The following is a 22,541-nucleotide window of genomic DNA, read 5'->3' on the forward strand; positions in this document are numbered from 1 at the left end:
GATCGAACCATGACCCAAATTACCAGATGGAACATTCATGTAGACAACTACTAGGTTAGTTCCCGTGCCTTGCACGGAAATTTTCAATAATCGTTCTTGAATTATCATTAATTCATTATAATTAGTTTTTTTATAAACAAAAAATATATAAAATACAGTTGACAAATTTTTTATCAAAATAAAGGATTACGAAAAATTTGTGAGGTATAAAATGATGTAAAATATTATCAAACTTATGTTAAGAATGTTTTTTCTATAGCTATGTAAATATTTGTGTTAAAATATACCAAATCTTTTTTTTATTTTAAGTAATTATATTATATAAGTTTAGGGAATTTTTTTGTATAAGATCTGATTCTGCAATAGAATTTTTTTTATTCAGTAAAAAAAAAAAAATACTAATGACACGTCAGGAAATGACACGTGTCATTGATGGTGTGTCTTTTAGTATATAGTTATTGATTGCTAAAGGTGTGACTAATTTTCTGCCACTAATATGTATGTCAAATTATTTACTCAGTTAATTATACTCCGTAATAATTTATTTTGGTAATCCGTTAGTTATTTGTGTACACAATAAGTTTTTCCTTGCAACAAATCATCGATTGATTGAATATATGATAAGATATTCTGTTATAGTTTAGGATATATTTTATAAATATGGTATGTTAATCTTTTAAGGTTTTCTTAAACAGTTAAAACTCGTATTGTAACCCTATATATATATATTGAGGGGGCGTTTGGTTCGCAGATTATAGGTATTAGGTATGGGTTTAGAATGACCAAAACCCATACCATAGGTTTGGTTGTCAAAAATATGATTTTTAAACCCATACCTCAAACCCATGAGGTATGGCCGTATGGGGTTTAGAAACCTTGGGGGAAGGTGGATTTGGCTCATTCCATTCCCTTAGGTATCAAATATATGAAATTAAGGGGATGATATATCATTCCAGAATTGAACCAAACACATGGTATTAAGTATTAAGTTCCAACCCGATACCACCTTAACCCTATTTGTGATTCCAAACCTATACCACTCTGCGAACCAAACACCCCCTGATTTCCTAGTTGTCTGGTAACCGAAGAAGTCATGGAGGATACAGATGATTTTAATCGGCTGCCAGACGAAATTATTGTGTCACATATACTACCAAAGTTGGAATTGAAAGATGCAATCAAATGTAGCATCCTTTCTCGTAGATGGCAGAAGTTATGGGACTATAACAGCACTTCTAAGCTTTCGCTTTCACCTCGCTGTCATAACTGCCCTCGCTCCCTAGACCTTAAAGAGTTAAGGTCATTTTTCGTAGATTTGATCACTCGCGTCTTGGAAGCTTATACCAAGCCAACACTCGAAGAATTAACAGTTTGCTTCGATTTTGATCACACTGCCACCATTGAAATTCATCAAAGGGGGCAACCCGACTTGAACTGGACTTTTTACCCAATGGCAAGGCTGAAGTCACTCGTCGAAGGAAGATTAATTATTCCTTACCATTTAGAAATGATTTCAAGTCTTTGTTAACCTCGGCTGGTGGTCATAATACCAGCAACCTTATTAAGAATGTTCGATACCCTACCTTATATAACCTGCGAGAACTCTGCTTGAAACATGTAAACATAACCACCCAAGCTTTCAACTTATTGTTATACAATTGTCCTGTTCTTGAGAACTTATGCTTGTACTCGTCGATGATAGATAGGCTGTATATTGAAAATGAATCTGTTAAGTTGAAGAGCCTAGAGCTAGTTGACATCCACCAATCGCGGAACCCCTTAAGTTTGTGGTCATCAAGTCTTTTGTCCTTAAGGTATCAATGTCTCGATACTCTGTATATAAGCCATGCTCCTCTGCTGTCTAAGCTGCATTTTACTATAAATATAAGCAGTTTTCCACTGCGAAACGATTCGTATAATTTTGGATACATTCTTCAAGTCAAGACGCTTATGTTGGATATCACTGAGTTTAATGTGGTAAGTATAAACTCTTACTAGCTAGTTTTTTTTTTTTCTTATTTTTTCTAAGCTGCATTTATGTAAATCTTTGTGTTTTTTTTATCTAGGATTGCATTGAACGAAAGTATCCTATTGATGTTCCACAACTAGCAAAGCTTGAGCAGTTGGAAGTGAATATAAAGGCACCTATAGAACGCGATTCCTGTCTTCTTTGGCCGGTTCTTCTGATCAAGGCAGCTCCCTTCTTGCATAGATTTTCAATTAAGGTATTTATATATCTGTTTTAGTATATTAATTAATTGAGCTATGACTTTAGGCCACTTTATTTGTTTTAGGCATCGGCTTGTTAGGCACTGTTCAATTCACCTTACAAAAATAATTTCAATTCAGTAAAATTAATTTCAGTTCTTCAAAAATAAGGTGAAGTGAACGAAGCCTTATAAGCCTATTATGAAAGTTATTTTGTAAGATTATGCAGGTTGTATCTTACTCTTAATCATCAAACATTGAATCAAAAACGTTATATAGTGTATTATGTTTGTGATGTTGATTTTGTTTCGCTTAATGGTAGATAATGAATTCACAAGATTCGATTCACATTGATTCGCTTGTGGAAGCTGCTAATAAGAAATATAAGGTTTGTCATCATTTCCTCAGCTTTGTATTAATAGATTGCTATCAAGGGTATATTTTCATAGTAAATTTTTGCCTTTTTAGTGGACGAAGTGGATGTCTTTGTATCAGGCAAAGGTCGAACAGCATTACAGTGAGATAAGGCTTGCAGCGAAGCAATTTCATCACCATCAATGCTTGAAGCTGGTTGAGATGCAAGGCTTTCGTAGCAGGCCTTGCGAGTTGGAGCTCGCTGAGTGCTTGCTTGGTGCGTCTGCATCATTGGAGAAGATTGTTATAGCAACAAACCTTTCGAATAAAAAATGTGGGAAATGTGGAGACGATATCAAGGCAAAAAATGTGAAGAAGGGTTGTAGAGAGTTTGGAGAGGGTCTAGTGAAGCTCACTGGTTGGATACCCAAAGGTGTTGATTTGGTGGTGGCGTAATTTATGTGAACATTTAAATCATATGATCGGAACTCACTCATTAGAGTACATAATGTAATATATGTTTAATACACATTGTTATGAAATAGGACCTTTTTTGTGACTTTGAATTTGATTGAGGAACAATGCAAAGCTAAATGAGAAAGCAATTAAAAATGAACAAAATAAAACACACAAGATTTATAGTGGTTCACTCAAAATGAGCTACATCCACTTTTGGGGAGATTGGAGCTTGTATTACTCTTCAATGGAGGAAGAATTACAATGGAGAAAGATGGTGTTCTTGGTGAACTAATTTAAGGTCTAAGTCTCACTTGTGTTTCTCTCTCATCCTTTCTACAATGAAAAACAAGAGTATATATAGTGCAAGATGAATCAACGGTTAAGATTACATCCCGAGCAAAATAAGAAGAAATCACAGCGCTGGAACAGGGGCTCGAAGGTTCGACCGAACCTACCCAGAGTACGGTCAAACTTAGTGTGGTTTGGTCACACCTCCATAGGTTCGACCGAACCTACTCTAGAAATCAAAAGGGCATCAGTTCTGCCAAAAGGAAATGGTTCGGTCGAACTCCCCCTGCGCGGACAGCACTTCTTTAAACAGTCATAACTCCATCGATTCTTAACCAAATCAAGCTTATGACCAGTCGTTGGAAAGCTCTTGAGAAGAGCTATCACCTCCAACTTGAATCATCTCAATATCACTTCTAGATATTTAGATATGCTCATTTTAAGTCAGCCCTTTCCATGCTTCTTTGCTTAAAGCTCCAAACACCATAATACTAAAGCATATATCAACATGGAGCATTTGAGGCACACATATAACAACTCTCCACCTTGACTCGCAATCCTCCACACTTCCTCTCTTAACTAGTAATCATCAACAATGAAGCTCCATCCCCAAACAAGCCCTTTAAGGGCTTACATCGAACATAAAGAGAGACCAACTAAGTCCACGCACAAAGTGAACTTAGTTGTAGGCAAAGATTTTGTCAACATATCCGCGGGATTCTCCTCGGTACCAATCTTCTTCAAGAGTAACTCTTTCTTTGCAATCACATCTCGAACGAAGTTGTACTTAACATCAATGTGCTTGGTTCGTTTATAAAATGTGTTTTGGTTCTTGGCTAAGTGGATTGCACTTTGGCTATCACCAAAAACGGACACCAAGCTTGAATATGAACTAAACTCACCCACTAGACCCTTAAGCCACTTTGCTTCCTTGAATGCCTCGGTAATGGCCATGAACTCGGTTTCCGTATTTGAAAGAGCTACAACATCTTGTAGCGAAGATTGCCAACTCACGGCCGTACCACCCAAAGTAAAAACATAACCGGATGTAGATTTTCGATCATCCAAGTCTCCTCCATAATCCAAATCACAATAGCCAACAAGTCCGTTTGCATCCCTTCCAAATTCAAGGCAAACGTTTGAGGTTCCTTTCAAGTACCTCAACAACCACTTCACGGCTTCCCAATGGACCTTTCCCGGTCTTGACATATACCGGCTCACCATGCTCACCGCATGAGCTATATCCGGTCTTGAACATACCATGGCATACATCACACTTCCAACCGCACTTGTGTACGGAATGTGAGCCATATCTTTCTCTTCTTCTTTGGATTGAGGACAAAGCTCTTTTGAGAGCTTAAAGTGAGAACCCAATGGAGTGGACACGGATTTTTCATGCATCATGGAGAAACGCTCAAGCACCTTCTCTATGTATCTTCTTTGACTAAGATACAACACATCCGCACTCCTATCACGAATGATCTCCATACCAAGAATCTTCTTGGCTTCACCAAGATCTTTCATATCAAACTCACTACTCAACAACCTTTTCAAGTTGTTAACCTCAATCATATTCTTGCAAGCCACCAACATATCATCTACATATAAGAGTAAGTAGATAAAGGAACCACCTTCAAGTTCTTTGAAGTAAACACAACTATCAAATGAACTCCTTGTGAACTCATGTGCCAACATGAACGAATCAAATCGTTTGTACCATTGCCTTGGAGATTGCTTCAAACCATACAAGGACTTCACAAGACGGCATACATGATCTTCCTTTCCAACCACCTCAAACCCTTCCGGTTGTCTCATGTAGATCTCTTCCTCCAATTCACCATGGAGAAATGCGGTCTTCACATCAAGTTGGTGTAGCTCCAAGTCTTCAATAGCTACCAAGGCAAGCAACACCCTTATGGATGAGTGTTTCACAACCGGTGAGAAAACTTCATGAAAGTCAATGCCTTCAATTTGCGTGAAACCCTTTGCAACAACTCTTGCCTTGTAGATAGGACCGCCCGATTCTGGTGTACCTTCTTTCTTCTTGTACACCCACTTGCACCCAACAATTCTCTTGCCTTTTGGTGCACAACATAGCTCCCAAGTATTGTTCTTACTCAAAGATTCCATCTCTTGCTTCATGGCTATTAACCACTTACCAGCATCGGATTGAGATATTGCTTCTTTAAAGGAGCATGGATCATCATTGTTGGTCTCAACTTGACTTGCAACGGTGAGAGAATATTGGACATAATCACACTCCTCGATGTATCTACTTGGAGGCTTGATTTGTCATTTTGCTCTCTCTTCGGCAATGGACTTCTTTTGGGTTTGTGGTGTTGCTTCACGAGGTCTCCTTGGAGAGGGACCATCTTCATGATGTGGATGCTCATCATCGAGCTCCACCTCCTCCTCGGTATCATGGTGTGTACCTACATCATCATTACATATAGAAATCTCCTTTTCGGGAGCAATCATACATGTTTCATCAAAGACTACATCTCTGGAAGTTATAACTCTTCTAGATTTGGTACACCATACTCTATAACCCTTAACACCTAAACCATAGCCTATAAAAATACATTTTTTAGCTCTAGGTTCAAGTTTACCATCATTTACATGAATAAAAGCCGGACAACCAAATACTTTCAAAGTAGAATAATCAACGGGTTTTCCGTACCATACCTCTTGTGGTGACTTGAAGTTAAGGGCCGAGTGAGGAGAGCGATTCACCAAGTAACAAGCCGTTGACACGGCTTCCGCCCAAAAAGATTTCCCCATATTTGCTTGTGAGAGCATACACCTTGCTCTCTCTAGGAGAGTTCTATTCATTCTCTCCGCAACCCCATTTTGTTGAGGTCTACCCACACAAGTTCGATGCCGCACAATGCCATTCTTGGAACAATACTTTGTGAACTTCTTTTCAACAAACTCTAGACCATTATCGGTCCTCAAGGTCTTGATTCTTTTCTCGGTCTTCTTCTCAATCATGGTCTTCCAATCAAGGAAAACATCAAATACATCATCTTTATGCTTGATGAAGAATGACCAAACTTTCCTAGAAAAATCATCAACCATAGTGAGCAAATAATTGCAACCACCAATAGAAGGGACTTTAGAAGGACCCCACAAATCCGAATGGATGTAGTCAAGAATCCCTTTGGTGTTGTGAATTGCGGGTTTGAAGCTAACCCGCTTATGTTTACCATACACACAATGCTCACAAAAGCCAAGGTTCCCAAGCTTCAAGCTTCCAAAACGACCTTGCTTACAAAGCTCCGACATACCGTGTTCCCCCATATGGCCAAGTCTCGAATGCCATAACTTGGTGTCACTATCACTCATAGTACCCGTGGAAACATTTGCCGAGCCAACCATGGTGGATCCTTGTAATGTATACAAGCTACCCACTTTTGAACCTTTCATCAACACAAGAGCACCTTTGACAATCTTCAAAACTCCACCTTCCGCTATGTACTTGCACCCGTTAGTGTCAAGGGTTCCAAGAGATATCAAATTCTTCTTGAGCTCCGGAACATGACGAACTTTAGTTAAGGTTCTCACAACACCGTCAAACATTTTGATGGCGACCGTCCCAATTCCAATCACTTTGCAAGTAGCATTGTTTCCCATTGTGACATTACCTCCATTATACTCCTCATAAGAGCTAAAGAGATCCTTGTTGGGGGTCATATGAAAAGAGCAACCCGAATCTAAAATCCATTCATCCTTTCTCTTGAATTTCCCATGAGTGGCAACCAATGCACCACTATCACTATCGGTATCAACATAACTAGCCTCGGCGGTAGTTTGAGAGTCTTTGCCCTTTGTGTTCTTAGCATCACCATTTCCCAATTGTTTCTTTTGCCACTTCCAACATTCCGTTTTAATGTGGCCCTTAATGCGACAATAATTGCAAGTCTTGTTACGATTAGGATTCGGTTTCTTTGACTTAGACCGACCCTTATTCTTCCCCCCATTACCATTACTAGTAGAACCCTTTTCAAAGGTTCTACCTCTCACAAACAAACCATCATTGGAGTTATTAGATGATTTAGAAATTAATTAATTATCAATTAAGTCCCTTTGGGTCAAAGCATCTCTAACATCATCTATACTCAAGTCATCTCTACCATACAAAATAGTTTCACGAAAATGCTTGTAAGAAGGTGGTAATGAACATAACAAGTAAATTGCAAGATCTTCATCATCCAATGTCACATCAATATTTTGAAGATCCATGACAATCGAGAAAAATTCATCTAAATGAGACTTAAGTGAATTACCTTCCTCAAGGCGGAGATCATAGAGTCTACTCTTGAGTAGTAGACGGTTGGTGACACTCTTTGCCATGTAAAGAGACTCCAACTTTGTCCATAGCTCCTCCGCGGTAGTTTCATTGGCAACTTTACTCAATACTTCGTTCGAGAGACAAAGTTGTATAGCCGACAAAGCCTTCAAGTCAATTTCTTCCCACTTTTCTTCCGTCATGGTTAACGGTTTTTCTTCTTTCCCATCAAGGGCCTTGTGCACACCATTTTGTATCAAAATAGCTTTCATCTTTAATTTCCAAAGGCCAAAATTAATTGACCTATCAAACTTCTCAATGTCTAGCTTCATTGTTGACATGAGTACTCAATACTCAAAACAAGAAATCAAACAATCAACCCCAAAAACAACCTAAGCTCTTGATACCAATTGTTATGAAATAGGACCTTTTTTGTGACTTTGAATTTGATTGAGGAACAATGCAAAGCTAAATGAGAAAGCAATTAAAAATGAACAAAATAAAACACACAAGATTTATAGTGGTTCACTCAAAATGAGCTACATCCACTTTTGGGGAGATTGGAGCTTGTATTACTCTTCAATGGAGGAAGAATTACGATGGAGAAAGATGGTGTTCTTGGTGAACTAATTTAAGGTCTAAGTCTCACTTGTGTTTCTCTCTCATCCTCTCTACAATGAAAAACAAGAGTATATATAGTGCAAGATGAATCAACGGTTAAGATTACATCCCGAGCAAAATAAGAAGAAATCGCAGCGCTGGAACAGGGGCTCGAAGGTTCGACCGAACCTACCCAGAGTACGGTCAAACTTAGTGTGGTTCGGTCACACCTCCATAGGTTCGACCGAACCTACTCTAGAAATCAAAAGGGCATCAGTTCTGCCAAAAGGAAATGGTTCGGTCGAACTCCCCCTGCGCGGACAACACTTCTTTAAACAGTCATAACTCCCTCGATTCTTAACCAAATCAAGCTTATGACCAGTCGTTGGAAAGCTCTTGAGAAGAGCTATCACCTCCAACTTGAATCATCTCAATATCACTTCTAGATCTTGAGATATGCTCATTTTAAGTCAGCCCTTTCCATGCTTCTTTGCTTAAAGCTCCAAACACCATAATACTAAAGCATATATCAACATGGAGCATTCGAGGCACACATATAACACACATTCATGTTTCATTTAATTTAATTTCGTGTATAATATAATTAAGAGTCCATTATTTGTTTTGAGGAAATTAAACTTCGAGAAAGTTATTTTTCATTGGAAAACATATTTCAAAAGAGAATGCAATTGTATACTACAAGTCTACAACCCACGCCAAGAAGATTTACTTCTCTTTCCTCTCTGTTGTTGGTGGTCATTGGTGGACATGTTCAATGTTTAGCTACAACTATACGTAGTATAAATAAAGGCCAATGTTATCTAATTGACCCAATATGAATATGGGGCTTGAAAATTGAAAATAGTATCAAAAAAGCCCAACTAAATGTCTAAATATGAATCAATTAATTCTTCAATCAATCATGCTAAATTAACTTCTTTTTTTTTCCTGTGATCATAATTAGGCAAGCATAAAGAACTTTTCTTTGTATACTTATACACTTGTACTTGGGTTAAGGTAGCGAGTAGCTGTCAATCAACTGTCTAAGTAAACGGTTGATAGTATGAGTGTTTGGCAAAAGTAGCGGTTGTAATACTAAAGTATATCAAAATTTATATAAATATTATTTAAAAAGTAGTAAAAAATTGTCAAACGCTACCTGCTACTTCTAAACGCTACTATTTTTTATGTTTGAGAATAGCTATCTAAACACTACCTCTATTGCTAACCGCTACTAGAATCGCTACCTTTCCAAACACTTTCAAATTTTTTCTAATAGTGTTTTGACTGGTCAAAACGCTAACCGCTACCTCAAACGCTACCACCAAATAGGGCCTTAGTTACTGTTTAGAATTACCGGTTGAGAAATTTTAGTCGATTGACAATTTTTTCCTAAAGTTACCAAGTACGGAGTATAACTTACACATCCCTATTTCCTAGCTTAGCTACCCAAATATTAATGTCTTTATTTGTCATTTTACAAGTTCAATCAACAAAATAACTACAAGTAATCAACTCATTTTAGCAAGCAGTTTTATACAAACAACTAATATAATCAGCAAATCAATACATTTAATAAAACTAGCTAGTCTAATCAGCTAAAGCAATCAACTCTTAACTTTTAACAACCAACTATCCACTAATTACTAAACAAAGTTGATATGTGGTCACGCACTATATATGTTACCAACAGCTTGATTTACTAAGTACATTAATAGACGTCTCAATTTTTAAACATTATAACTTGCTAGATTGATCAATAGAAAAAATTACTTCAATGGTTATGAGTTACGTTCTCCAACAGAAACCTTTAATGAAAGTTCAATCTTTACGTGTTTTTTACGTGATTTCTTAAGTTCTAACAGCATATAGGAATACTTTTAAAATTTGTCGTTAAAATATTGTTCCATGTGAACCTAATACATAAAGCACGGTTCATATAAAGGTGCTTGGGATGGGAATTTTCGCAATGGGCAGCTGCAAAGAAGGAGCTTATGGCCTGGCCTTGAAAGAGACTAATGATAAGTGGGTTTGTGTCCTTATATGGATATCTAGATCGCCTTGATTTCCTTCCAATACCTCCAAAAATCATACAACTATATTCCTAATTTCCTCTTCTAATTCTAACACAAGAATTTATTTTCTGACAATTAAAAACGTGACTAGCATAAGCATATGCCTCTTTCATCCAGTTTCTTGGAGAATTGTAGGAAACCACCTTTTTGAAACCAGAATTTTAAAAAAAAAAAAATTTTAAAAAATCTAAAATTAGACCCTTCCAATTGTGTTAACTTGACCCGTATTTTGTTGTAGTCATGCATGTGGGCTTCTAACTTCAAAGAGTTCGTTCGATTTGGATTTGGAAACCTAAGGCTTAATGGTTGTTCCAAGGATATGCTTTGTGTACGTATACATTGAATAGGAATATCCATTGCATTGGCCATACTAGTCCATTTTAGGTTTTGTAAACCATTACCACTTGTAATTAGATCCTTAATTCCTGTAATATATAGAGAAATAAATATCTTTCAATGGAGACGATGTAGTTAAGGGTGACAATATCTCACAATTCACATTATTATTAGTTAGCATTTGTTAGAATACTTCGAAATAACAATTGATGAACATTATTATAAAAATATAATCTGCAGTAATATTCATTTTATATGTGTACATTGAATAATCTTTTATTTTACATTATTGAAAATATTAAATCACATTTTAATAAAATGCACTCTATAGATGGATTATAAGGGCCTGTTCACATTTACTGAACTGAGCTGAACTGATTGGAACTGAACTGAACTGATTGGAGCTGAACTGAACTGAACTAAGCTGAAATGAATATTTTATGAGAGAGGGAAATTAAGAGCTGAATTGAACTGAACTGAACTGAACTGAAATTAAGTAAACGTGAACAGGCCCTAAATGTGCATGATCAGGGTCATACAAGCCACTTGTCGTGTTAATAGACCTTATACTCAAGCAGATCATGTATTGAATGAGCCAAGAAAAAAACATATTTGTGCTAAACTTGTGTATATCTTTGCTTATGCACGGAACGACCCACTTATTGTGCTAGCAGATCTCTTAATAATTTTTAAGAAATATTACCCTATAAATAGAAGACAATATCGACCCGGACCAATTATATCGGCCCAATCCGATCCGATCCAATCAATAACCCATCCCTCTACAATAGATAACTTCACAATTTAAACCCATGATAAAAAAAAAATATCTAAAATTAACCCCCAACGTCAATATATCCAGCATTGTCAGAACTCAGAACATTTCCGTCCAAATGATCCCCTCTCTTTCCCCATACCAGAATACCGACAGCACAAGTAACCGGTCAAAATAAAGTTAAAATACAAGTCACAAAAACCGTGTACTCCGTCTAAATCGTGAAAATTAAACATGCTTTTATTAATTTCTAACTGCTACGTGTACAAAACCTTATCCTTTCCTTTTCCTCTCCTTCCTTAAATACCCCCTTCCTCCTTTTACCTTTCTTTCATCCAACTCCATCTTTTACAATCAAATCATCTTCTTCTCCATTTTCTCTCTCCTCAGAAAAAAAAACTCCATTATCAAACTACCTCCAAAAATGGCGACTACTTTTCTACCTTCTCAAACCTTTGTAGTCCGTGCTTCCGGCGTCTCCGACAACACTCGCCGGAAAACCACCACATCCGCCGCTGCCGGCGGTGGAAAGTGGTGGTCGCCGCTCTTCGGATGGTCCGCTGAAGCTGATTACATTGATTCCGGCTCAAAGATCGAAGCAACTCCGGTGAAGTCGGAGGATGTTCCGGCGAAACCGAAGTTCTCAGGCTGTTTCACCGAAGAAAAGGCGAGGCAGATGAGGTTGATGACGAAGGAAACGGCGGCGTTTCATGATAAAATGTATCACTCTGCTATTGCTTCTCGTCTTGCTTCTGATTTCTCTGCTCATGACTCAGATCGTCAATGACCTAATTTCACCGACGCATCGTTTTAGTCCACATTTTCTCTCTCCTTAGATTTTTCTTTAATTTAAAAAAAAAAATGTAATGTTATTGTTGAATTTGGGTTGATTTAGTTAGCATCATGCATGAAAAACTTAGTTTTTGGTAATTTTTTATGATGATGTAATATTGTAATGAATGTGGACAAAATTAGGTGCGCCTTCATTAATCTATCTGTAATTATTCATTACTCTAATTATCTGGTTTTTTTACTTAATTTTCATTATTGTATATAATTCCTTTTTTATCTATAATATATTGATGGAGATTTAATTCTATATCTGATTCGATTGTAGGCGAGTGCTAGACTTAACTCCTAGATTAGGTAGAAGTACACTGATTAGTGGATCCTAATATTAAGCCAATGGTTTTTAGGATGATGTAAATCTCTAGATAAGTGATAAGTTATTATTAAAATGAAATGATGTAAGATCTGAGTAGATAGTGATCTTAAAGTAGATTATATTGCTTTTTTAAAAGATTAGCGATTGGATTAGGATTAATGAATAAAACGGTGACGTTTTAAGATAAAGACGTTAATTAGTGGAAGGAGGAAGTGTGTTAAGTAAGGATTAGCCGTGGAAAGTAATTAATGGAACGATGACGTTTTCAGACATTGACATAAAAATAGTAAATTATTTGTAGAACAGTAGAAGAGAGAGTGTTTGTCGAAGGAAGGCCTTAGAATATTACGGTAGGATTAGAAGTATAAATTAATCTAAACCGTACAAATGTGTACGAGTATGTTTGAGCTGATCAGACGGTCGGGAATCTTGGAAGGATTACATTGTGAATCTAGAGATGCATATAGCTAATCACAATTCACAAGGACAAGGGGGGTATCTTCCAACTATTTTTTTAATTTGTTATAATTTTTTTTTTAAATCGAATTTTAGTAGAGTGTACTTTTTTTTTTTTTTTTCTTTTTTTATTGAAAGCTGGTAGAGTGTACTTGAGAGAATATTGATGGGAGATAAAGGGAATCACAACAAGTGGATGGAATATACTTGTTGCTGATGCTTTGGCCAACATGATCTCTTTATTACTCGTATTCAATAATAGAGTAATAATTTCTTTCAAAAATAAAAAAATAATAGAGTAATAATTAACTAAATAGATAAGTAAAATAACCCATTATTTTTAGTTTAAGATCTTGATATCTATCTAAACCTATACAATATTGAGCTTAAATGCTTATTGCTTATTGCTTATTGTATATGGCACACGTTATCATTGTCTAGCGTGGATCTTACATCACTAAATAAACCATGGACACACGTTAGACAAACCGGAAGAACAATTTGAACATTTTTTAATTCGAGGACCTTAGGCACTAAATTAAAATTTTAGTACTAGATTTTGATAACAGGCTTTGTGAATTGGGATGTTAGAGGCATGGACTTAATTTTAAGGTTGGCCTCATAATCAATTTATCAAAATAAGTAGGCATACATATAATATACCGCATATACTTACGTGAGATGGGTAGTTTTTTTTTTTGTTGTTGTTTGGCTCATTCAATTATGGTCATTATCGACCATATTAATAGGGTCCAATTTGTCATGTGCGAAATTGAACTAGTTTGACATGGTTCGATAAAGTCTGAAAAAACCAAAACAAGGCTAAAAGCAGGTGAGGTACAACTTGACCAAGTAGCCAGCCCAATGATCCTGACCTTCACGTTTTGCTCCTTAAGTTTCAAGCATCACATTTCAAAAGGATCCTGTAATCTCTCAATTCACTACAATACATTCGTCTACACCGACTCGTACTATCCAGCGCTGCAACAACGCCCCTTCAAGGACCAAAGAGGCAAAAGGCTGTAAATAGACTACATACTGCTGTTTCTCAAATTATGATGATACTACATTTCAGATAAAACATCACCAAAACCAACCATGGTAATAAACAAGCTGATACGTCATAAACCATTCATAATAAAGATAATAAGGTTCCCATAACTCGGCAAGAATGTCAGATGTTTGCTAATCAAAACTGAATATGCCATCATTTTCCCAAAATACTCTATTTGAGATTATTTAGTTCCAAGAATACATAATAATATAACCAACTAATGCTAAATCTGCAAGAAGTGATATTTAGAGAAGAATAATTATCAATAAGCAAGAATCCTCGAAAAATGTAAAGCAGTGAGATCAAGCAATAAGATTGTCTTCACGATCAACTGAATGATGGTGTACTTACAAGCCTCAGGAGACCAAGTGCTGGTTCAGTTCCTCTACTTGCTCTCGACATCATAAAGATCAGTCCTGAATATCTCAGTCAAGGTTTAACAAAAGAGATGATGATGAAACTTTAACCCCTGTAATGACCGTATCTGTTTCCAGATTAAAAATGCGTACACAACATGGGATGACTATGCATAAAAGCAATATTAATCCGCATAAGTAGTTCAGCAAATAAAAACTAGCTTAACTAAAGATTACAAATGGCATAAATGCTCACAAATGCATGGTCTAATTCAAATATATACAGTATCAAAAGTATGAGATTTTAACCCTCTAGTCAAAGCCTCAATAGTCCTATCTTGGCTTATGAAGACCACAAAAACTTAGCCGTGCATGTAAAACTGAAAGAGGGTTTAAAAGTCCAAGGTAAAAGCAAAACCAAAATCTCGCACAAGCGGTAACCAAAACAGCAAGTCCAGTTTTTTGTTTTTTGTTTTTTTTTTTTTTCTTGCACATAAGTAATTAAAAAAAAAAAACAAAAAAAAAGAAATAACAAGGAAAAGGATGGAAAAAAATCTATCACAGGTAAGATACTTAAGAATTAAGAACAATGTAGAAGAAAAGTCGAATCAACCGAGTAGAAGAAAAGAAACAAAAAAGATCACAAAGTGTAGGACCCAATTAGTAGAATGTATAATCATATAAATGATCAATTGACATCAAAAATAAGATTTCGGTACCATTTGTCAGCATACTAGCTAAATTAATTTGCCATGATAGAGATATGGAGGCTGGAGACCAATGAAAGCAACATTAAAAGGAATGTGATTAAAATGATCTTGTCCTATACTTATCAGCATGCCAAATGATGGGATGAATTGTGAACCACCCTAAGACATGTGGTATAATACCAAACAGAAACCACGAACAGAGACCACAAATATATGAAGATGACACATAAGAATATAAGATAACATTACCAACTAGAATATCATTTTCTGTGAGATATTCGCCTTTCAGTAGTCTATAATCATGAATCACGATCTCATCAACAAAAATGGGAAGTACCACGTAAGAGCCTGGCAAGTACACTATGATAATTAGTAAAAACATCGGCTCCTAGCTACCCACCTAAGTACACCAGTCCACTTCTGAAAAGACTGAAATATGTATTCAATATGCAGGTTATATTCCAGCCTTCCAGATATATTTCAAGAGTTATACATTGAATTCTCCAAGATAGAAGTTAGCAGCAGCCAGCAATATATTCCTTGCCCAAGGAATAGCAAGAAATAGAGTTGCCTGAGACTAAACACTGCTTAAGTGCTTATTCAGAATATTCTGATAAAAAAACCATACTTCAGAGGAATGTTGGAGTCTTACTTTGTATTTACTCTACTTAGTGAGAAAACACTGCTTATTCAGAAAATTCTGATCAGAAAACCTTACTTCAGAAGAATGCTGGAGTCAAGTATAACTTTTTACTTAGTGAGAAAATGAAATCATATACTGTGTATCTAAATTTGAGATATATGATACAAAGTATCACATCACAAGTTCACAATAATCTTCCACCATCCATTCCCTAAATAACATATGTAAGACAGAATTATCCTAAGCAAATGCTGAGAAAATGACTGATGAACTATGTTACACGGACCTCAGCTATTATTGTGCGTCTGGCATCAAGGGTATATTTACCAGATTGTTATATGTCCAAATGTCACATATAATCCATTTTTCAGAAAACCGTACACATGTTGGGTCTAAAATGATTCGTCATGTATCCATTCATCGATACATGCTGAACCAAGAAGGAAATTGACTCAGCTTACGAGTTGTGTAAAGGAAGAAACTAAATAACGGTTAGAGTTTCCTATCTAAATTTGAGATATATGATTCAGAGTACCACATCACAAGTTCACAACAATCTTTCATCATCCATTCCCTATATAACATATGTCATACAGAGTTTTCTCCTAAGGAGATACTGAGAAAACGACTAATGATTTATGTTACACAAACTCAGCTACTAGTGTGCGTCTGGCATCAAGGGTATATTTACTAGATTAATATATGTCCGAATGCCACATATAATCCATTTTTCAGAAAACCGTACACTTGTTGGGTCCAAAATGAATCGTCATGTTTCATGTATCTTTTCATCTATTATCTATACATGCTGAATTGCTGACCCAAGAAGGAAACTGACTCAGCTTATGAGTTGCGTAAAGGAGGAAACTAAATAATGATTGGAGTCTCTAACATGCTAACCCAAGAAAACTAAACCTCTCAGCAAACCCACAATCAATAAACTTGAAGGCAGCTTCATCTACACTCTATCATCACATAGCAACCACACTTAAACTCAAATAAACTCATTCAAATAATCTAACACATACAACCCCTCCTTCAATTTGCTGTATTAATCTCATCATTGTTAAGAAACACAAACTACCTATTCATAGGACATTTAATCAAACTTCAAACCATTCGAAATATTCACAATTTTCAGTCCTACAACATACAACATATCAATAACTACAAATCAACATCCCACCTAGGAAAACAAACAACAGCAACTACATTTTCATAAAAACAGCAACTACATTTTCATAAAAACAATCAAAAGACATAATCAAGAATTCAATACAAAATTCTAAACAATTCATCTCACAAATCATTAAGTAACACCATTTCCGAAAACACTATTTGGTAGCTGGTTATAAAGAACAGTAATTATCTAAACTATAATACTAGCAGGAAAATCTGAAAGACAAAAACTTTAAAATGAGAAAGGTAAAAGGATACACAAGATAAGCGCCATGGGCAAAAGCTCCAACAAGAACAGCAGTAAACAAACGATCCCTAATAACAGGTTTATGCCTCAGTGATATTCTAACTGCACTCAGAAATCAAAATAGAAAAAATAACCAAAATTAAAATCAACAAAAACCCAGAAAAAATCATAAAAATTAGATGAAAAAAGAGGGAATTACTGAGAGGAAGAACAGGAGCGTAGATAAGAGGGAGCATGAGTAAGAAATTGGGGCCTTTTTTCTTTTGTTGTTGCTGCTTAATTGGCTCCCTTTTAATAAAATTAGAAGAAGAAAAAAAACCCAGATCAGAAATTTAGTGTATTGTAAAAGAGAGAGAATTGAAGGGAGATGAGAAGCTTACTGTTTGAAGGGATCGTAAGGAGAAGCCATTGATGAAGTTGGGGAGGTCGGAGGAAGACGACTGCGTTTTACAGATCGACGGAATTTCCCTTGTGATTTTTGGGATGATTTTTTTTTTTAAAAAAATTATTTATTTATGGTTGAATAAGAATAATTTTCTTTGTACATTACTACGGACGGAGTAAGTTTTAACGTCCTTTTCTGTGGGCGGGTTTTCTCTTTTTGCGCAGCCTATCTTTTTTTTTTTTTTTTTTTTTTAGTGGATTCGGATCAAGTCAATTCTTTTTCTTTTTATTTTTTTTTAACAAAGTTCACTAACAAAACAAACAAACACAAGAACCACTAGCTAAGTATCTAAAAACACCAACAAAGGAAACGGCGGTCACGAGCACAGGCCGCCAACCAATGCGCAGAAGCAACCCAATTCCGAGGCACCTTACAGGGCTGACTAACAGAAAATCGGGGGAGAATTTCCTGAATCTCTTGAAACAACCAAAAACAGGACATATCAGTAGATTTAGAGTGTTGAAACATGGATCAAGTCAATTTGGTTATTAGTTCATGTCAGCTTAGATTATTCAAATGAAGTTCTCTAAAAATAAATAATAATAATAATAATAATAATAATAATAATAATAATAATAATAATAATAATAATACAAATGATGCTTATTAACAATTTAATATTTAGTCTCCCGTTAAAAAAATAAAATAAAATAAAATAATTAGTCGATTTTTTATTTAATTGATACTCGTATTTTGTTTGGCTAATTGCAAATTGAGCAAATTAGTATTTTGGAACATGTTTGTTAGAGACATCAACCATGTACTCAGCAACAAAATTAGTTTTTGAGATATTGATCAATGGATAGAGCTCCCATCCCGATTCTAAGTGATTTTGGGATCGATTCTTATCACTCGTCCTTGTGGCTTTCTAAATACCTAAAAAAATATTTTTTTTAAAAAAAAAACATTATTTACTAAATACTCCCCTTGTACTATTAAAACACGGAGAAGGTACATGAGAATTTCCGTCGTAAAAAGGCTTCCTAAATGCATAGCGAGGTCTAGAGCTGTCAAAAGTTGACCCGACCCGAAATACTGACTCAAACCCTATTATTAACCGACCCATCTAAACCCGAAAAATGGTGACCCAAACCCGACCTAAAACCAACCCTTGACCCGAGTATGTGAGACCCAAACCCGAACATGAACTAACTTGGAGATGACCCGACCCGAATGTAACCCGTAAATTATTGACCTGAACCGAACCCGACTTGAACCGAAATTGACCCAAACCCGTTTTAACCCGCCAAACGGGAATTTAACTCGACTTGTTACTAACCTGACCTGAATTCAACCCGACCCATTCCTAACTCGACCCGAATTTAACCCAACTTGTTACAAACCCGACCTGAAATCAACCCGACTTGTTATTGACCTGACCCAAATTCAACCCGACTTGTTATTGACCCGACCCGAATTTTACTAGACCTATTACTAACCCGACCCAAAAATTCAACCCAATTTGTTACTAACTCAACTCAAAATCAACACGACTTGTTATTAACTAGACCTAAATTCAACCCAAATTGTTCCTGACTCGATTTCAAATCACCTTAAATGTATGCAATTTAGACCACCTTATTATTGTTGATCAAAGCATTTTGTCTAGCTTAGGAAGACCAAGTCAGTCTAGGCCAACAAAAGAAAGGAGTATCATCCTCAAATTTTAAGAGTTAAATATAGTATATATTTGTTGTATGGTCAAAGGAGATAATTATCTTCCTAAATTATAGACTATATTTCCTTAGTATATTGTCATATATATTATAGTCAAAGAAAATAATTAGCTTGATAAAAATGATAATTATCTATTTATAGTTAGTTGAACCCGAATATGACCTAACTTGGAAATGACCCGACCTGATTGTAACCTGCAAATCATTGACTAGAACATAACTCGGCCGACTTGAATCCGAGAATAACCCAACTTTATTATAAGTTTATAACCCGCAAATTATTGACTTAAACTGAACCCGACTTGAACCTGAGAATGACCCGACTAGAAAATGACCCGACCTGATTATAACCCGTAAATTATTAACTTATTGAACCGAACCCATCTCAAACCCGAGAATGACTCGACCTGATTATAACTCACAAACTATTGACTTGAATCGAACCCGAATCGAATCCGAGAATTACCCTAACTCATTTTAACCCGTGATCTGATAACCCGAATTAAACCCAACCTATTGTTCACCCGACCCGAATGTAACCCGACCTATTATTAACCCGGCCTAAACCCGATAAGAATACTAGTAGAAAATAAGTGATGGGAAGCCCTAAAAGGCAAGCGGTTTTAAAAATCCGCTTGCCATTCACCCTTTTTTTTAAAAAAACCTGTAATATGAAATGGCAAACGGTTTTGGCGCGAACCGCTTGCCAATATATATAATGACAAGCGGTTTGGGGTTGAACCGCTTGCCATTAGCTTTTCTTTGTTCTTTCTCATCTCATCAAATTTGAACATAACTGGGTATTTTCGAGCAAATTTCGAGGATAATTTCAACCAAATTTCAAACAATTTCGAGCAAATTCGTGCATGCATGTGGGTGTATAAGTTTTTTAGGTCAAATTCGACCATGAAAACTCTAGATCTAGAGTTTTTATGATCGAATTTGACCTTTAAAACCATAATTATTTGAAGCCAAAATCGGTGGGTTAGATGGTCGTGGTGGGTTAGATCGATGGTTTTTTTTATTTTTATTTCGATTTTAGTTTTATTTTTTATTTTAATTTGATTTTTGGTGGGGGGTCGTGGTGGGTGGGGGTCGTGGTTTGGGTTAGGGTCGTGGGTGGAGGTCGTTGTTTGGGTGGGAATCTAGTTTGGTAATTTTTGAGTTTTTTCATATATTATGTTTGTGTATAATTTAAGATCTGAACCCGGTATGTTTGTGTATAATTTTCGAGTTTTTAGCTTTAAAAATTTTGTTGTTTATAATTTAAGATCTGATTTTTTTATTTTTTTTTACACAAAGATCTGAAATTAAGTTACTTATTGTTGTTTATTTTTTTTCAATTTATTGTTTGGCAGATACGGTGAATCGGGATAGGGTGGTGGTGGTGATACGGGTTAAGGTGGTTGGTGGTGGCGGCTGGTGGCGCGTGCGGCTGGAGGTGCGCGCGGCTAGTGGTATGTGCATGGTTGGTGAACAAGAGCAGCATCAGTTTTAATATGCTTGAATTTTTTTATTTTTTTTATGAAAATGTAATATTACAACAATTAATTAATAAAAATATTAATGTTTTTGCATATATTATGTTTGTGTTTGAATTTAATTGGAAAAACTAAAAATAAAATAAAATAAAATAAAAAATTTATTTTTTATACCCATAATGGGCAGCGGTTTGGCGCCAAAACCGCTGCCCTTTCACTACAAATGGCAAGCGGTTCTGAACCGCTTGCCATTTAAAAGGCTAATGGCAAGCCCCCCAATGGCATGCGGTTCAAAACCGCTTCCCATTAGGGGGTTTGAACCGCTTGCCATTACGTTTATTCTACTAGTAGAAATCTGACCTAACGTGACCCGAATAAAGCATAACCCGACCCTCATAAATTATAAAATTAATCCAAATTAACCCGACCCAATGTTACTGACCCAAACCCGACCCATTTACCCGAATTGACAGCTCTGCCCGAAACCTCCAAAATTCCATAAAAAGCGTGGATATAAGCCTTCAATTTTGGAATTTTTTGACTTTTTTTCGCCCTCAAATAAAAATTGCCGAAATTTTAACCATGGTCCCTAATACCCACCAGAAGTCCAATTGGGTGAGTTGAACTATCCAATTTTCCTTTAAACGACCAATTTACCGGTCTACAACTTGCACCGATTTCATTAAATCAAGTCTACCAGGCCACGAACAATTATGACAACATATAACGATCATAAATGGTTCCAAACGACATTATATGACCCCAAGATGTATCCCCTAAAATTTCAAGAATTTTCGACACCGGGCCTTGAAACCCCCAAAATTTCTCAAAAAGCGTGGATCTTAGACTTCAATTATGGAATTTTCTGACTTTTTTCACCCGAAAATAAAAATTGTCGAAATGTACCATTGTTCTTAATATCCTCCGGTAGTCCAATTGGGTGGGTGGATCTATCCAATTTGCCTTTAAACGACCAATTTACCGGTTTACAACTTGCACCGATTTCATTAACCAAGCCTACCACGAACATTTATGACAACAAATAATGATCATATATGGTTCCAAACGACATAATATGACCCTGAGGTGTATACCCTAGAATCTCAAGGCTTTTCGATACCGGGTCTTGAAACCTCTAAAATTTCTCAAAAAACGTGGATATTAGCCTTTATTTTTGGAAATTTTAGACTTTTTTCCCCCGTAAATAAAAATTGTCGAAATGTTTACCATGGTCCCTAATACCCTCCGGGAATCCAATTGGGTGGGTAAAACTATTCAATTTGCCTTTATACAACCAATTTACCGGTTTACAACTTGCACCAATTTCATCAAATCAAGCCTACCACTAACATCTATGACAACATATAATGATCATAAATGCTTCCAAACGGCATTATATGACCCCGAGATATATCCCCTTAAATTTCAAGACTTTTTGACACCGGGTCATGAATCCTCCAAAATTTCTCAAAAAGCGTGGATATTAGCCTTCAATTTTGTAATTTTTGACTTTTTTCGCATGGAAATAAAAATTGCCGAAATGTTAACCATGATCCCTAATACCGTTTGGGAGTCCCATTGGGTCGGTAGAACCATGCAACCATCCAATTTGCCTTTAAACGACCAATTTACCGGTTTACAAATTGCATCGATTTCATTAACTCAAGCCTATCACGAACATTTATGACAACAAATAATGATCATATATGGTTCCGAACGACATTATATGACCCGGAGATGTATCCC

The 22,541-nt window shown here is 36.1% G+C and overlaps 2 protein-coding genes and 1 long non-coding RNA gene across 3 annotated transcripts; 2 read left to right on the forward strand and 1 right to left on the reverse strand.

Moving 5' to 3' along the window:
* Positions 1-1,093: 1,093 nt before the first annotated feature.
* Positions 1,094-3,174, forward strand: LOC145636523 (uncharacterized). The gene is made up of 5 exons (XM_081688109.1): positions 1,094-1,369; positions 1,417-1,977; positions 2,067-2,225; positions 2,531-2,596; positions 2,677-3,174. Exons 1-5 carry the CDS (start codon positions 1,094-1,096, stop codon positions 3,016-3,018), a joined length of 1,404 nt encoding a protein of 467 aa, XP_081544235.1. The 3' UTR covers positions 3,019-3,174.
* Positions 3,175-11,807: 8,633 nt separating this feature from the next.
* LOC145636525 (uncharacterized) lies at positions 11,808-12,170 on the forward strand. The gene has a single exon (XM_081688110.1). It carries the CDS (start codon positions 11,808-11,810, stop codon positions 12,168-12,170), a length of 363 nt encoding a protein of 120 aa, XP_081544236.1.
* A 1,951-nt stretch (positions 12,171-14,121) lies between these two features.
* Positions 14,122-17,731, reverse strand: LOC145634315 (uncharacterized). Its single transcript, XR_014113397.1, has 4 exons — positions 17,574-17,731; positions 17,393-17,481; positions 17,205-17,295; positions 14,122-14,474 (listed from the first exon to the last, which is right to left on the reverse strand). It is a non-coding gene; the product is annotated as an uncharacterized LOC145634315 (long non-coding RNA).
* Between the last annotated feature and the right edge of the window lie 4,810 nt (positions 17,732-22,541).

This window comes from Chenopodium album, chromosome 6 (assembly GCF_948465745.1).
Source record: "Chenopodium album chromosome 6, dcCheAlbu1.1, whole genome shotgun sequence".
Lineage (NCBI taxonomy): Eukaryota > Viridiplantae > Streptophyta > Magnoliopsida > Caryophyllales > Amaranthaceae > Chenopodium > Chenopodium album.